The sequence below is a fragment of the Paralichthys olivaceus genome, chromosome 17 (genome assembly GCF_024713975.1).
Source record: "Paralichthys olivaceus isolate ysfri-2021 chromosome 17, ASM2471397v2, whole genome shotgun sequence".
Lineage (NCBI taxonomy): Eukaryota > Metazoa > Chordata > Actinopteri > Pleuronectiformes > Paralichthyidae > Paralichthys > Paralichthys olivaceus.
Window position 1 is genome coordinate 2,054,627 of NC_091109.1, and position 16,918 is coordinate 2,071,544.

Genomic DNA, 16,918 nt, shown 5'->3' on the forward strand with positions numbered 1-16,918 from the left:
TTGGCACCATGTGTCATGTTGCTAGCACAATTGTTTAAAGTATGTCATGCATAAAAGATTTGGTCAACAGAGCTGATTGGCTAAATCCAATTTAATCATCTAATTATTCTACTGGTTTGTAAACGTAGATGTTGTTACAGCAGAACATGTGTAAATGTCACTGAATGTCACAATCTCTATGATTTGCTTGAAAATAAGATGGTGGACGTCTTAAAGCACTAAATAGCATCACTGAATGCTTGGTCGATTCCAGCACAGCCTCATAAGAAAACCTTTGTTCCACATCACCGGTCGATCCCAAACAGATGTTTCACCTTTGAAACACCAGCGATTCCTAAAATATCCCTGCAACACACTGCTTTTGTCGGTGCAACGTTCACAAATCAGTGCTTTGAGACAAAACAGGGGAGTAAAGGCTTGAAAAATAAACAAATGAATGACCATGTCAGCATTGAGCACATTTGGTTTGAATTTGACTGGTGGACTTTTTAAAGACCTCGCTCTCTTGTTTCCAGCTGCTCGTAAGTTTTCAGTGATGAGAGGCAGCGTGTCTGGGAGGAGGAGCAGAGGAAAGTTGCAGATGAGGAGAGGCTTTCTAAACTGATTTAGGATAAGGAAAAAAAAACGGCAGAGCTTCAGATGCAGCCAAGCTCTACAGATAAAGAGAAGCTGCGGTGCCAACATTCAAAAAGCTGGATGGAGGGCTGGAAATACGAAGCTGCTGTGAACCTGTGATGTGACGACTATTAACTTTTCATCTTTGGATAAAAACAAAAATTTGATTGATTGATTGCCCAAAGAAGAACAGATGAGATGTTCGTCTATATCTGAACCTGTGTTTACTAAATATCTCCTGCGGGTATTTGTACAAAACATCACTTCACACAGTCACCATTGAATATGAATACAGAGAACTGCATTGGGCTCAATCCCTTCTATAAGTACGGATTGATATTTCAGTATTTCATCAAATGAAACACAACAAAAGAGATGCTTTACATAGAAACAACACTTTGTTCTCCTCATCGAGTTACCTCTCAGTTCCTGTGTGTATGTGCCCACCTGATGTCTGTTACTGACGGTTGTTTTCATAACCACAGACAGCTCTATTTGACCAGAAAGCTTTAATCAATACCAGAGCTTTGAATCTGATCTGAGGCCGCGGCATTCCTGCAGGACAAGAGACACACTCGACAGATCTGAAGTACACCCGTATAACCTCGCCCCCCTCCCCCCCCTCACCGCCAGGTTGTTTGAACAGGTGTACAGCTCATTATGTGGTTATCTCTGCCCTTTTGCTCCGAGTGCCAGGGTTTCCATTTTATTATTAAGTGAGTTCGCCAAGGAGGGAAGCCAAAATAGAACGAATAAAAAAAAAAAGGTAGAAAACACAAATATATTCAGTCCAAGGGAAGATCTAAAAAATACCAATTATAGAGACGCTGCTCACAACAGGAGTCTGCAATGTCTTTGTGTGTCTGTGTGTTAGAGTTTGTGAGGAAAGGTTGCTCAGTGTCTACAGCGACAAACAAGTTAAATTATCTCTTTTAATACCGATTGAAATGAAGTTTAAGACCAAACCTGCAGTGGAAACACACACCAAAAGTGAAAATAAACTTTTTCCAAGTAAACAACACATTTATGTCCGTTAGACTCCACCATCTTGATCCCAATTGTTTAAGAGACTTTCAACAGAGCAAACCACCGTGAGTACTTGTTATCGTCAGGCCAACTATGGTTACACTTGCAGTTTGATGCATAAACTTAACCAGAAACAGACAAACGTTAAAGCACACACCGAAACTCATAATTCTTCTTTGTCCATCTGGTAGTTGAAATACATCTTCACAGACCCATTCAATCAATTCAATTCAAGTCAAACGATTATGTTTTAAGTTTTAAGACTGTTTATTAAAAGAAAACATAATCAGACTCTGTCGTGTCATTCACTAACCAGGCCTCCACACCCCACTGACACGTCCCACCCTTGCAAGTGTGTCAACGGCTCCTCGGTTAAACAGTGACAGAACTAATGAAAACAACCTTCTTTAGTGTGTTCCTACTTCATGTCTGGATTCCAGCGTGTTTGCACAAGAGGCCTTAAAGAAAGACACAGTAACTTTTCTTTTGTGGCTTCAGCAGAAACGTCTTTTCAGCATCTTTTTAATCAAATGTCTTTAGGTCCCATCAGCAGCAGAAAACAAGTGTCTCTGCAGCCCTTCATGTCATCTGATCGTAGACTTCTTAAACCACAGACGGCTCATCACCCCTTTCAGCTTTATCAGCTCCACTTCACACTTATATGACATGTACAGTGTGTGGTGATGGGAGATTATAGCTGAGGTTAGTGTCATTTCTTTTTTTGCAGCTCACAACAGCACTGCCACGCTGCCTGGAAATCAGCGGCTGGCAGAGAGGAGCAGCGGGTTAGATAAAGGGTTGTGCGGATTAGCGAGGCGGATTTGAGGAGGAACATTCGAGGAAAGGGCTTTTTTGAGGGGTGGGGGGGGGGTGGCTTTAGTTTCGTTACATCAGCAGGAAACAAACACGAACCGGAATCAGAACAAAGAGATTAGAGCTCATATTAGGGCAAGAATGAACAAGAGAAATAGTCGGGAGAATTGTCCCTTAAGCGAGCTGCAGCAGAGCATACAGGCGAGGCCAAATCAACGGCCCCTGGGAGAACAATATGAGACCCCCCTCTGAACAGATTAACAAGAGGCAGGGGGACATTCCTTTCCTTAACAGCAAACAGGATGTGAGGACAAGAAGAATTGACGGCTGGGGTAACTACTTCTATCTGCAACAGGTTCCTGCAGCTGCTGCTGTTTACAAGATAATAATTTCCACTGCTGTGTTAGCGGCTGTCACAGTTCAGTACTCACCCTGGCATCGCCGTTGGCAGGTCTCGGCCCATGGCTGAACGCCTGTGCTGGGTCTTTGTGGTAGACCTTCAGGCAGGAGTGGTCCGTGATGTTCCTGTAAGGAGAAGACGTGTCCCGTGGTAAGTAAAAATCCAAGATATAGCTGTCAGAGAGCGGGCGACCCTGCCTCAGCCCGGATCTCTTTAGCAGCCCTGCCAGGGGCACGTACCCCGACAGAGGCTCCGTCAGTCCTCGGTTACGAGACATTTCGTCTATCTTCACAACCTACGTAAACACGTGTCTTAAATACATAAACCGAGATCCCGCCTTTCCTTCACAGCTCCCCGCTCTCTCTCAATGTTACACTCTGGACACCTGCACCAACCTCACAAGAATCACAAGACAATTTTTTACAGCCCTGATAAAGTATTAGTCACACACTACACATCGCACTGGGGTTGGTACTCCGGAAGCACAGGGGCAAAGTCTTGAAGTGTATTAATGTTTTGTTTTTTTCTGAAAAGAAAACTTGAAACAATTGGCTGTATGCGGCGTCTGCGTGTAGAGTCTGCTAACACAGATAAGAGTTCCAGGTGAATACCAAACCAGGTTCAATAAAGGAGTAAAGCAAAGAGCTACGGTGTGTGTGTGTGTGTGTGTGTGTGTGTGGGTGGGGGGGGGGGGGTGTAACTGATGCACACAACACAATGCACAATATTTGGAAACTACACTTAGTGCCTCAAAATAACAAAGCTCAAACTTTCCAGAGTCAAACTTCCACCAAAGGAGGGAGGAGGACAACAGGCTGCAGAGTCGTCTATGTCTCTCAAGAGTGCTCTTCGCTTTGCTCGGGTATGTTGGAGACATTTTGCTGCAGGGCTTCCTCTCCATATAACTTTCTTTCCTATTAAGTTTTAATACTGGGGAAGAAGGAAGAGAGACGCCTTCCTGGCCAGTGACATTTCCTGTGCAGGGGGAGTTTAGACAGGAAGTGCTCAGGGAGGGGGAAATGGAGGAAGAGTATAAGTTTGGATGTCCTGAACTTAGAAAACACAACAAATGTCTCTTAGTCTATATTCGTCACACACAAACACATCTCTACCTGACATCGGTGAGCTCGTAGTACATGTTCCTCATGTCGTCCTTGACGTAGACCGCCACGCTGGGCGACTCCAGCATCTTCATGTTGAGCTGCTGCGGGAAGGCACTGACGAACAGAGCTCTGACTGTGTCGATGCTGGTGATCTCGTTGGGCATGCGGAACTGTTTGGTCTCGTCTCCGTACTGCAGGTACAGCACACCTACAGACAGCGGGCGGGGGAACAGGATCATTAGCAACAAGTTAGCACTTTGTAATTCTTTAGGAAAGTCTTTCTTCCGATTTAAACAGGCATGTGACTTTGTAGAGGTGACACACTGTTTTGTTTCTCTCTTCTGTTTTTGTAAGCTCGTTGTTTTTTCAGAAATGATCTAGTGATGCAAACACACGACTTCACGCAGCTACTTACCAGTAAATACCTTCCATTTAAAAACCACAGCAGGACTTTTACTCTTTAGCTGCAACACAAAGTTCTGACTTAGCAACTAAAGTTAGTTATAGTAGGTTCCTAAGAAGCTGATTAGAAGAAATTGGAAGAAAATCTGATTCTGGACCTGTTTCAATCAATTTCTGATCTTGTAGGATTAATATGAGAGCAGAAAACAATGCCAAAACAGAGCGGATCAAACAAGTGGGAATGGACCTGGTGAGCCTCAAACAACCTCCAACACATGATCTAAGCACTAAGTGATTATATTTTTACCAGGGTCACAAAAAAATGAACAATGCATAGACAGAATTCCACTAATATCGGAGTGAATATTATTTAGGAGAGTTTCTCCAGATGATTAACTTGTGGAGACGATAAGTTGGGGATGGGGCTGTGGTGGAACTTAATGCTTACTTCGTGAAGAATTCCTACTGAGCTTATGCTGAATCCTGCCTGCCTTCCAAAGATGCTTAAACCTTTGCGGCTGTTTTAACAGCCACCAACACGGGTAGGATTGCTCCCGGTGCTGCTGATGGGTGGGAGAGAGAGAGTGTGGCAAAGAGAGCTGTTCTTTTCGATGTCATTTGGTTTCAAGTTTTGAAAATAAATCTCACCTGCACACACAAATTCTCTATCTCAACACGCAGCACTCTCTCTAATAGAGGATTAGAATTTGGGTCATTTTGGTTTAAAGGGGACAGCCCCCCCCCCTCATCCCCGACAAATCACCTGCTGGATCGCAGTGAAAATTGCCCTTTTCTGTGCAAACCCACGGAGCCCATGTTACAACATGGCTCCACGATTGCATAAATAATTGTTACACAATCAAACCCTAACAGTCGACAAAACACATTCATTTTGCTCGGATTCAGTAAATGTGAACGGCTGATTCAATTTGAAGTCACTATCAGTGGGTTGAAAATCTTTCTTTAGACTTTAATCGGGCTCCAGAACGAATGTTTAACCTCAGTTGAGGCACAAACTAAACATTTGAGCAGAAGAACAAGTTTCTGTGGCAAATGGTTTCCATTTGCACATTTGCAAAAACAGAAGGTTCTGTGTGAACGATACCACCTAAGTCTTGATTTTATGTTTCTTGTTTTGTCAAAAGCGTGTGGTAAAATCCAGAAAAACACTGATTATTTAATCATTTTTAAAAAGTACGTGGGAGAAGGAGAGGGAGACAGAAGCAGGGCTGTGTGCTCGGGGTGGAACAGAACAAGTTGTGCATCAAAAAGACCAAAGGCTGAACCTCTGAACCCTGGGTGTGGCTTCTGTACTGTGCTTTAGAAAAACAGATGTCTCTCCCACAAATTCATGGACACGCCTTCACTGCACTTGTATAAACAATGCCAGGGAAATGAGTGAAAAACAAAACTCTTTTCTATTTCTAATCTCTGACTCATCTCTTCAAACAGCATGGGACTGGTTTCATAGAGTTTATCTGAAGCGATTACAGAACTTAAATGAAAAAAAATCTGTTTCTGTTCTTTTTCCAATTATGTTGTATTATATTCAATGTGAACTTTCCTGAGTATGATGCACATAAATCATTTTATGTCATTTCAGAGACGTTTGTTTTGCAGTGAAAATAGCCGGCTTTAAGGAAAGGAGGTAAGGTTTTACTTGGTGTAACCCCATAAAAGGAGCGAGCCAGTAAAAGCTACCAGATGTTGGTGAAATATTATACAAGATCCTACATGCTCCACAAGGCAGAGCGAGACAGAGCGAGGGCAAATACAGGAAATAAAATTGCTGAGTCGATCCATTGCTCTGGTCTGTGTGGGTTCCTGGATTGTAATAACTTAACAAAGTGTCCATTTGCAGACACACTTCATCTCCCCCCCCCCCCCCCCCCCCCCGAGAGCTGTCACGTTAACAATCGGCCGCTTTGCATCCAGATGTTTGCAACTAGCGCGAAACCGGGGGTTTGATGACGGAGCGGCATTGATCTTGCGATGCAATACAAAGATTAATTCTTTTTTAATTTGCTGTGACAAAGCTGAGGAGCTCGGGTCTAACAAAGAATCGTGTTACATTCCTAAGTGCCTGGTTTCACTCAGGATTGGAAGCAAATGGCCAGTGGGTTTCCTGACCAAATGGGCACAGCGCTGCAGACCGTCTGGGTTTTAAAACTGTTTTTCCACATCTCTCCTGTCAGTTTTCACCAGGCACAATCATGAATCATATCAATCTGTGTCCGCTCACATTATCGCAAAGTTTGAAATGCGACTAAAAAAGGCAGAGAAATACTTTTAAAGTTTTTTAGCACAGAGAAACAAAACGTCTTGAAATATAATACAGTTGATGCTACACTCAAGAATGAATCTGATACTTACATTAAGGGGATTAAAGGATTTCCTGTTTTCTGCGGAGTCTTGTGATGCTCTGGAAAAGACCACGCGACAACTCCTACACTACAGGCTGAAGACGCTGAGCCCCAAGAAGGAGCCCCAAATGTCCGTTGGGACCCTGCGAAATGTGTGTCAGTGTGTTTGTGTGTGTATGTGTGTGTGTGTGTGTGTTTGTGCGTGTGTGTGAAGACTGTGGGAGGGACAAAGTAGTTAAGTGGTGCCCCTTTTTTTCTCCTCCCCCTTCACCAAACCATAACCCCCCACTGTCCTAACGCTTTGTCCTGATGTTTTTGAAAGACAGAGAGAGATGGAGCATGTGTGAGTGTGTGTGTGTGTGTGTATGAACATGCATGGCAAATAAAAGTATTTGCGAGAGTTTTTTGCAGGTTTGCTTCTCAAGGCAAACAAAAGGTTGCTACTGGCACAGAGGAATGTGGAAAACGACACCCTATAGTTTCATTCATTTTCACTTTGGTCGAAAGGCGCGCCACGCAGATGCTTTGAAATAATCCAGCAGCAGATGCCACGCTGAGCTGTGAGCTACCTTTGAAGACTACCCTCCTGGAAAAAAATACCAGCACCACACTTTGTTTGGGAAACTCTGTCCTGGGCTCTCTCTCTCCACCTAATGCAGCAGCCTAATTCTGCATGATCTTCTGCATGTGGATGCAAATGAAGCACGGCGCGCCTTGATAAGACGGCCCATTTCTAATCCTGTCAATAACACGATGGCATATTGTGGACTGATTCCCTAATCTTTCACTACAGAGGAAATGCATTCTAATTAAAACGGAGCTGTGAGCTGAGGTGGAGAGAGGAGGGACGGAAAAGGGGAGGAGAGAGTGAGGGAGAGACGTGGACTGGCAGGGTAAGAGTGTGAAGTCAGGTAAGTTATTTACTTTCACCTGAAGATTTCAGAAAGAGCTTTTATTCTCAATAATTTCTTAGTAGAAACAAAAGAGAATTACTCTATTGATTTTGACAGCATACCTAGCGAGCGGTCCTTTGTCTGGTTCGTCGACCGCACCACGGGCAGGCTGGCGCGAACTCGGCTGCCGCGGGTGAAGGCTGTGGGAGCGTCGGCCTCAGACATGGCGTCCAGTGACTCCAGGGAGGCCAAGGAGAGGTGGTCAACCTGGTCGCCGACGCTGGACTGGGGGCTGGGGCCGTGCTTTGGGCTTCTGCTCTGGAGGTGGGGAGACACGTGGAGACATAACACACGTAAAGAGTGAGACCATGGACACAGCAAGGTGATAAATTCATGCACAAGTTTCATATTCTGTAAACAACACAAGCAGATGTAAAAAAAAAAAAAATTTCTTTAAGAGAAAGAGCTTCTGGTGAAGAAAACAGCTCAGAGTTTAAAAACGCTCAGTGTCACACACATTCTTTGACAAGCGAGGAAAAAGTGCTTTTGATGTTGACTTTGAGCTCCACTGCGACACAACATCCAAATGTGCAAAGGAGAGTTAATATTGTATTTCACTGACACATGCTCACCCACGTTGCACTGTTTTCAGACATGCACTGAACTCTGGAGAACCTCCGGACATTCTCTGAAGAGCATCCAGAGGTTCTCCAGCCAGCCCCCTACTAAAACTCTGCAGAAGGTCCGAAGGAGCTGACGTGAGAACACAGCAGAAGATCCTCCGCAGAATTCACGAGTGGGTTTGTTGATGGCGTTTCTAACACGCGATGGAAGGAAAAAGAAAACAAATATATATAGAGATTTCTGTGTTGTTCTCCAGCTGCGTTGTGCATTTGTGAAACTCCTGAGAAACATCCTGCGAAGGTCAGGTCTGAAAATGACTTTACACTTTACACTAAGCTCTGTCCTACAAGCACATCACAGCACTTAAAAGTTATCAAGCAGGGGGAAGCATGTACCTGCGTTTAATTTAATCTCATGTAACAATGACATGAACAGTGTATGAGAGAAGATGAGTCCTAGAGGAAGAAGAAGATGAAATAACCTCCGATTAAATATCGTTAATTGACTCATCAGGATTTTAAGGGCTTCTCGGTAATCTGATCTGCATGACGTGGCTTCCTCAGGCCACAGCCACACTAAGACGATGTGTGACGTGGCTGCGGAGATCAGAGCTATTATGTGGTGCTGTAAGGTGATCTGCAGCACAGGGACGAGGTGGGACTGGAGCTGAGAGGGGGTCAGCGAACATAGAGCTCTTTGTGAGATGCTCTTCATGAAACACTCTTCATCTCTCGCTGTAGCTGCGAGGCCAAGTCGGCCAGGTTATCATCAACACACCTGCATGCACACGCTGCCGTTCTCCCACGCACAAATAAAGAATTCAAGCCTTTTATATTAAGTGCGGTTGACATTTGTGGGAGTTTTCAAAGCCAGAACTGGTTTAGCCTGGTAGCCAAGTGTGCTTCAGCAGGCACAGACAGAGACATAGGGGCACAGGGGCTGGGAAAATAGTCACATGGCAAAATGTTAGTGAGGATGCAAACACAACACACACACACACACACAACGGAGCCGAACGATGCAGATAAGATAAAAAGGCCGACTAACTCTGTGGGGCAATTGGATTTTCATCAAGTACCTCTGAATGTCAAGCTCAGAGTGAAGGGAGGAGAGCATGGCCTGCAAAGACTGATGGGAGAAGGAGACCATGGAAACAAATCATCCATAACAGCAGACGAACGACAGTGAAGACAGACGTAGATGCAAAGTGTTTAAGAGACAGAAAAGAGTATAATTTAAAACTACTTAACACTTTTTTATCAGCGTATTTGAGTTTAACGACTCCTGATGTGGAAATCACAGAAACCCCGCCGCTTAATAAATTCCTACAATAACATGAATTGCCATCATTAATGTAATGAGGCTGCTTTGTCTTCATAATACAGCGTTTTCAATCTTTGTCCCTGTGTGATATTTGCTGAGTCATAGTGTGCGAGCGTTTATGTGATGCACCTTTACGGCAACCTGACACGGCAGGAAAAAAAAACTGCTGAGCCATCACTCAACTCCAGCATTACCATTAAAATACGCTGATCGGCTGCGGCGGCCTTGCATGGTGATCGTCACCTTTTTAAAACAGGAGGGGTCACACAGAGTTGACGCGTCACCTGAGACCAGACATGTGTTTGGAAATTTTATCCAAATGCTGAATGATTTATGAGCATATTCAGTGGTGGTGGGTCCACCACACACACACCCCCCCACACACACACACACACACACACCCACACACACATACCCACACACAAACCTCACACACACTGCGGCTCTATCGTCTCAAATGCTATTGTGTCACCCTGGGGAATGTTGAATCATATCGCCTTCCTGCATCACCTGTGGGTAGTAATTATGTCAGAGTGGTCTGCCGGTGTAATCCGGTATTTTCTGGAATTTCAAAACGGGTTGAAGAGGACGCAGCAGCTGCATTTAAACTGAAACTCACCTGTGACATTTGAACCTCCGCTGTGCAATAACGGTCATACTGTACAAACGTTCATGTTGCTCACATCTTAATTAGAACTATACTGTTCCCTATTTTCATATTTATGCATATTTTTTTTTAAATACCACAGCAAATAGCTTGTATATGTAAACTACACTGTATTATTTCAATGAAAACATACAAACATGTTATTTCTTCTTCTGAAAAACGCACAACTTTGCTTTATGTGCAAATGATTAAAACTGTCACATTCCATTTCTGTCAAATTTCAGCAGAACGTGACACTACGGACACAAAGTGACAGCGAGAGACGAACTGCACAGGAGAGAAAATATAGTTCCAGCAGAAGCAGTGACATATAAAAGAGGAAAATCGCAAATGAGACCTTCTGCCTACCCGTTGGAACGGAGTAATTAATTTAAATCACTCCACACCAGTCCACATCTGACAAATGAGATGTCCCCTCCAAAGGTCGGCAGTTTAGTCCAGATGAACTCCTCTGTCTCTCCTGCTGCCTCTTTGTCACACGCACGCACCCAGAGATCATCCTTCTGACAGCAGCGTTGTATGTGTTCTTGCCGAAAAAGCCACTTCCTGTTCCCCGTTAACCACTTCCTCCTTTAGGGCCCAGATGTGAAAACCGCGGGGCGACCGCTGATAAGCACCATAAAACCTGCGTCGGCCCGCTCACACCTACAGTGCATTCCACACCAATGATTTTCCCCCCGCTTCAGTCGAGACCTGCAATTCTGCTTTTTCAGCAGTGGCTCCCTCTGTACACCACATTTGCTCTGACAGCTATGATGAATGTGAAACTGGGACACTGACATTAGCTCATATAGAGGAATATGACAAGTTATAAAGTTGTGTAAAGAGCCCAATGGGAGGGAACATGTCTAGACTAGAATGGCACTCGGTAGAGTGCATACCTCCGCAATGGCAAAACATCTGTCAAGCTCCTATAATAGAAAATACAAGGAAATAAAGAAGTAGTCTGACACTCTGGATAAAAGATAGACTCTGTATAAAGATGGACGATATGACGGCTCCATAAAGCCAAAACATCTTGATTGCACACTGGCGGCTGACTGCAGTATAGGTTATTAACTCCTCCATGTTAGTGGTTTGGAAAATATAAAATATGTACTTTCCTTAAAGAAGGTTTCTTTCATTTTAGTTCTGTTTTGTTTAAATTGGTTATTTGATGCTATAAAAACGGGGGTGAAACAAGATGATTGGCAGCTGAGACATAAATATGTCTGACTATTTTGATAATAATATAGTAGAATAGACGAGATCCACATGAGATCCAAAATGTAATGTTAATGCTTTATCCCTCGACCAGGATTAGTGCAAATAATTAAAAAACCAACAAGCGAGAAACAGGTGAAATAATAACCTCTTTGACGGAGCTAAAACTACATTTTAAAAGTGTCCGGACAGTGACAGCGGGTTGTTATCATTAGATCTGTGTCAAATTCTCCACATTATTCCAATTAGTTGGAGCAGGTCTAGAAATACGTCAAAGGAATTTGCCTTTTCTAAATGCTCATGTTGCAGCAAAACTTTTCCTCAGGCTGTGAGACACACACAGGCACAGCGGTGTGTGTCTCAAGATTTCTAATTGTCGTGAAGCGAGCTTGCAGGAACTTTACATGAAAGTGATGTCAAGTCTAGTGTAATGTGGACAAGCGATGATTAGGCAAAATGGCCGTGCTTGCAGAGAAAATAGATATAAAATCCAGTTCAAGTGTGTGTGTGTGTGAGACAGAAAGAGGGATACAAAGAGACACGGAGTGCGTGCATGACTGAGTCAGGCCATTGTTCCATAAAATCTGACCTGAACCCAGGACATCCTGAAAACATTTATGCAACAGTGGTCTGACACACAGAATGTTGTCATCAGAAAGAAAACTTTGCGTTTGTGTGTGTGTCCGCAGTCCCACAATGTAACATTCAAATTTTACACATCAGTGCAGGTAAATCACTACTGCAGAGGGCTTTCTTACAACGCCGACCTCTGCACCTCAGGAGCACGCATGCACAGTCTGGGGCTCTTGTCATCGTCGCCTGTCGTGAGCCGCGTTCAAGCTGAGACGACAATGTTGCATGATTTCACAAAGCAGAGTAGATCAGGTTATGTCATGCAGCCGCTGCCAGACAGGTTGACATGCAGAGCCCGGCGATTACAGCAAAGTAAAGTAAATGGCAGCTCCCATCAGGAGCCTGCTGCGTAACTCATTTGAGATGTAAGTATAGGCGAAGCCCTGAAAGCCGTCAGAACGCCGTGTACCACACACGTCGGCAGCCTCCGCAAAGCCCACTGATTGATGCCTAATTTGTTATATACTCAGCAGGGGGTTATAGAGGCTTTCTTATAGCGTAGCCTGGCTTTCGCCTTTGAAAAGAAAACGAGGCATTCTCCTGATATCTCTGCAATCAGGTTGATCATTTTCGGCACAATTTGGCTGCACAATTATGGAGATGTTTAATAAATGAAAGACTGTGAGTCAAACCAAGAACCCACGGACAGACATTATGTGCTGTCTTGAGTAGGAATGAAACGGTTTTACAGAAAGTTCGGATGATTCCTATGTAATGGTAAATGCTCTGTATTTATATGGAAGCTTTTCTAGTCTTGATGACTACCCGAAGCTCTTTACAGTACAGTATATACTGGATATAATACAGGGCATCTATGTGCTGCACTTTCTCTCATCATTTATACAATCTGGGGTTCCGTATCTTCAGTATCAAGGACAAGCGGGATGGGGGAGACGGAGATGGAACTGCTGACCTTCTGGTAAGCCCGTCGACCTCTGAACTTACCTTGACAAGTTGTGTTGTTTTTCATGTCACACTAACACCAGACAATGGATTTGTTAACATACGGTTGTAATGTTCCTACGAGCACCACTTTACTTTCTAGTTAATGGTTAAGTTGTTTTGCACATTTGATTTATTTTTATTTAAGGTCTCATTTAAAGGTTTCATTGTAAAACAAAACTCTCCCTCATCAAGCTACAGTCTTCCTTGTTCAATGCTGCATTTGATATTATGTTATCTAGTTCTGTATTAGCATATATATTGATAGTGATTAGTTTATTGAGAAATCACTTTAGTTTGTGTATCAGTTCTTTTTCAGCACATTTTAACACAGCAATCATATAAACATTATCGTTTTGGTCACTATCAAGATTTACACAATGTTCACACTGTTTTATCTCCGCATGCGAGGGGAGGTCGGAGCTTGTGTGGTTTTAAACACAAACAGAAATGCGAGCACGGCTTTTTCCACTTAAGATGCTAATTTGGCCCAGGCTCTGGAGGTGAGGGTGGGAGGTGGGAGCGGAAATAGAGCTAACTGTAATTACCTGGTCGGATCTGTGAGACAAACACACAAACAGAAGACAGTGCCTCTGCAGACTGTTAACCCCTTCACTACTGGCTGATTTAGTGACAAGATGCTTTCAGAGTCCTCGTGCCAAACACTGAATCCTCGCTCCCTCTGCGTAGACGACAGATTCAAATGTGTCACAAAAGTTCAAAACTACAAGAGTTCGTTAGAAAAACACCTAAAAACCAGCGCCACTGCAGTTCTACACAAGCGTGAGGCATAAAGCCCCTGTCAATCACCAGTCAGCGCTCTGTCCGTATGCTGTCTGTGGACGGACCATCATCCTTTTGTCCCCCCTAGCCTTAATGACATTATACTGAAATCCCCTAGTCATCCATTCCCATTCATTGCCACCACATCCCTCTCTCGCTCCCTCCTCTGATGCATTCCTCCTCTAATCCCTTCATCCAAATCCCCAAATGACCTTTCAGAGATGGCCTCGCTTGCTAATTGGTGTGCTAAGAGGTGATGACTTTTTCATACTGTAGCAGGATCCGCGATCAAAGCTGAACATCTGAGGTGAGACCTGCCACCGAGAAGTTAGGAATCGAAAGATTGTGCCTGGAAAATGTATGGATACAAGCTCATTAATAAATATATTACATCGGCAAGTAAAATACAATCAAGCAGATCTCTCGTGCAGTGTGCAAATGAAGTGCATAATCACAAAAGACAATATCGTGCCTGTTGACCCGGCGTGCGATGGAGGTTGAATCTCTAACTCCTCCGCCACTTGTGACATTTTGAACAACTGAGCCAAAGCGTCCAATTGATTTCAACCACTCGCGCATACATGAGTTAGTCACAGTTATCACCGGCAGACATCAGCCCCCAATCTCTGAGGTTACGGAAATCAACTTTGTTTACGGGAATCAACTTTGCGTAGCCGTCAGATAAATCAGCCGATGGGAGTTTTATGAAGCAGAGAGAATTGTCTTGAGTGAGTATAGAAGCCTTTTAGTCACATGCGGGAACATTTCCTGTATTGTCGTGTACAATCTAAATGAAACACATTCTAGGCAACGATTGTTTTCTGAATTATCCTGAAAAGCTTATTTACCATATTAGACCCGTGGCAATCTTCCTCCAGCAGCGGCTTCCATGTGCGACTGGAAACTCCCGGATCTACGGGCGACACGCTCTCTTCCTCCACTGTTGTTTCACTTGCTCTATGTGGCTGCCCTGTCCAGCTCCCTTCCCTTTTCTTTGCTCGAACTCACAGCGGATGCCCCTCCGTCCAGCGCACACACACACACCGCCCCTAACGATCCAGCAGCACAATACAAACACACACAATCCACACACCCAGGGAAAGTCATTGTTTCTACGTCTGTGTTTTGCACCACTGTGTGCGACAGAGATTGTGTTAGAGGGAGAGGGATGTTCAAATGCAGCTTCTCTTACTGTTCCAGCAGCGTGTGAGTAGAAAATATAATCTGTGCAACAGCTTTAAAACTAAACACGTTCAGCACTGCAAGAAATACATTTTTATCTTAAAACAGTAGCATCAACACTAATCCCTGTGAGGCTGTGGCTGAAGACTGAGAGATGTTCCAAGGAGATAAGACCCTGCTCTACCCTCAGGGATCCGGCAACCTTTATGAGATACTCAGCAGGGCCTCTTCCTAGAGAAAACACACCCAGTGGACGGACACATCCAAATACCAACGCATGCATATTCACAGTCTCAATTCTGTGGTATGCAGAGCATATTTTTGAAATAAGTGGTAACTACGTTTTTGCAAAGTTTGACATTTTTGAGAAAACCAGACGAAGGAGCTGTATGTGAGAACGCAAGTGTCTGAATGAGCCCATGTGAGAATATAGCAGGAGAATGTCTGGAGAGGGGCGACGCCTGTGTCAATGAGCTATAAAGAAAAACAGAGTTTATACATCATGCCCTGCTTCCTTCATGATCTACCCAGGCACAACCAGGACTGGATTATTTTCCTGTTGCTGTGAAGTCTTCTGACTGGGACAATTATCATGTCTGAAACCAGCTAAAAATAGCCATTTCTGAACTTGTTATTAAAACGAGTATTGGAATAATTACTGTAAATGTACAGTGCATGTTGTGATTATATTCAAGGCGTTAAGTAAGATTACAAGCCCAGACGTACACAAAGACGGGGCAGATCGCTTACTAGTCTTACATGCAATGATTTGAACACACCTATTTCCCTCCCTCGCTCTCTCTCTCGCCCACTGTCTCTCCTATCAAACCAATACATGCAAACTAGTCTGCAGAGCTGTGGCCTGTCCAGACTTGATTTTTCGTATCACTTCATCAACAGCGAGACTCTTTCTGCAGCTCTGAACACTTTCACCTTCCTAGATTTATGCAATAAATCTTTACCTCTCACACACCCACACAGGATATATATATATATATATACGTCCACAAAAAAAACAAACAGGTCTCCCATCCACATACACACAGCAGACAAAGACAGGCTCATGTGTCGGTCAGTTCTGTCCATTTATTTGACATGTCCTTACACAAACCTGGTCTGTCTCTAGAGAGCATCTCTCCGCTGGTAATATAAAGGATGTTCTTCTCTGGGTGTACACCTGAGAATGTGTGTGTGTGTGTGTGTGTGTGTGTGTGTGTGTTTCCGAGCACAAAGAGGCCTTTCTTCTCTCAGGAGTAATCAGAGTCCTGCATCCTCAACATGATGTCACACATGTATCAACTCAAACATAATCTAATACGATTATAGGAGGCAGAATTCTAGTAGAGACAAAGCTGAAGTATATATTTTTTCCTCTTTACAATGAGCAGGAAATCTTTGCTGGTTTTAAATCACAGTATTTTGTGACGTCTCCTTTCTCTCGTCCCATGAAATCAGCTCTGATGCCTAATTAACAAGTCACAGGAACACATGCGCTCTTCTGCTGAGACTAAGATTTATTACAGCCACTCACCCAGAGGAGTTTCTTTGTGTGTATAGAGAAGGAGTCAGATAATCAGTGATGAGTTTTAACTGCGCTTGATAGAAGTGTATTCAAAGTTTCTGCATTTCCTGATAACATGATCCATGACCCGTCACTGTGATGTAAAAACAGTTTATTGTTAAACTGTTAAATTACTTTTTTTTTTTTTTAAATCAAACCCCATTATTTTTTCTCTCACTGAATGGTGATACATACAAGTTGGCCCTTTTACCTCTGACGAAAAAGACACACACACACACACACTCAGTCGACCATAAGTGATAAGTCGTGAAACAGTCAGGAAACAAGAGAACCCATTGATGCTGAAGGTGCTAAATCTCCCATGTTTTCCCAGCACCGAACATCAGGCTGCTGACTGACTTGTTTTGCTAGAAACTGTGTTAAC

At 43.7% G+C, this 16,918-nt stretch overlaps 1 protein-coding gene across 26 annotated transcripts in view; it reads right to left on the reverse strand.

The window, feature by feature from the left end:
- The window catches only part of si:ch211-285f17.1 (sickle tail protein homolog), a 108,037-nt gene that overhangs the window by 19,145 nt on the left and 71,974 nt on the right, over positions 1–16,918 (reverse strand). For 17 of the 26 annotated variants that reach the window (XM_069512955.1, XM_069512957.1, XM_069512951.1 and 14 more), the window contains 4 exons: positions 9,287–9,367; positions 7,738–7,933; positions 3,967–4,165; positions 2,886–2,979 (listed from right to left, as the gene is read on the reverse strand). In XM_069512955.1, coding sequence (XP_069369056.1) covers positions 2,886–2,979; positions 3,967–4,165; positions 7,738–7,933; positions 9,287–9,367 — 570 coding nt within the window. Of the gene's footprint in view, positions 1–2,885; positions 2,980–3,966; positions 4,166–6,732; positions 6,890–7,737; positions 7,934–9,286; positions 9,368–14,638; positions 14,796–16,918 lie in introns of those variants that run through there. The other 9 variants (XM_020087473.2, XM_020087468.2, XM_020087480.2 and 6 more) reach the window with 3 other exon arrangements.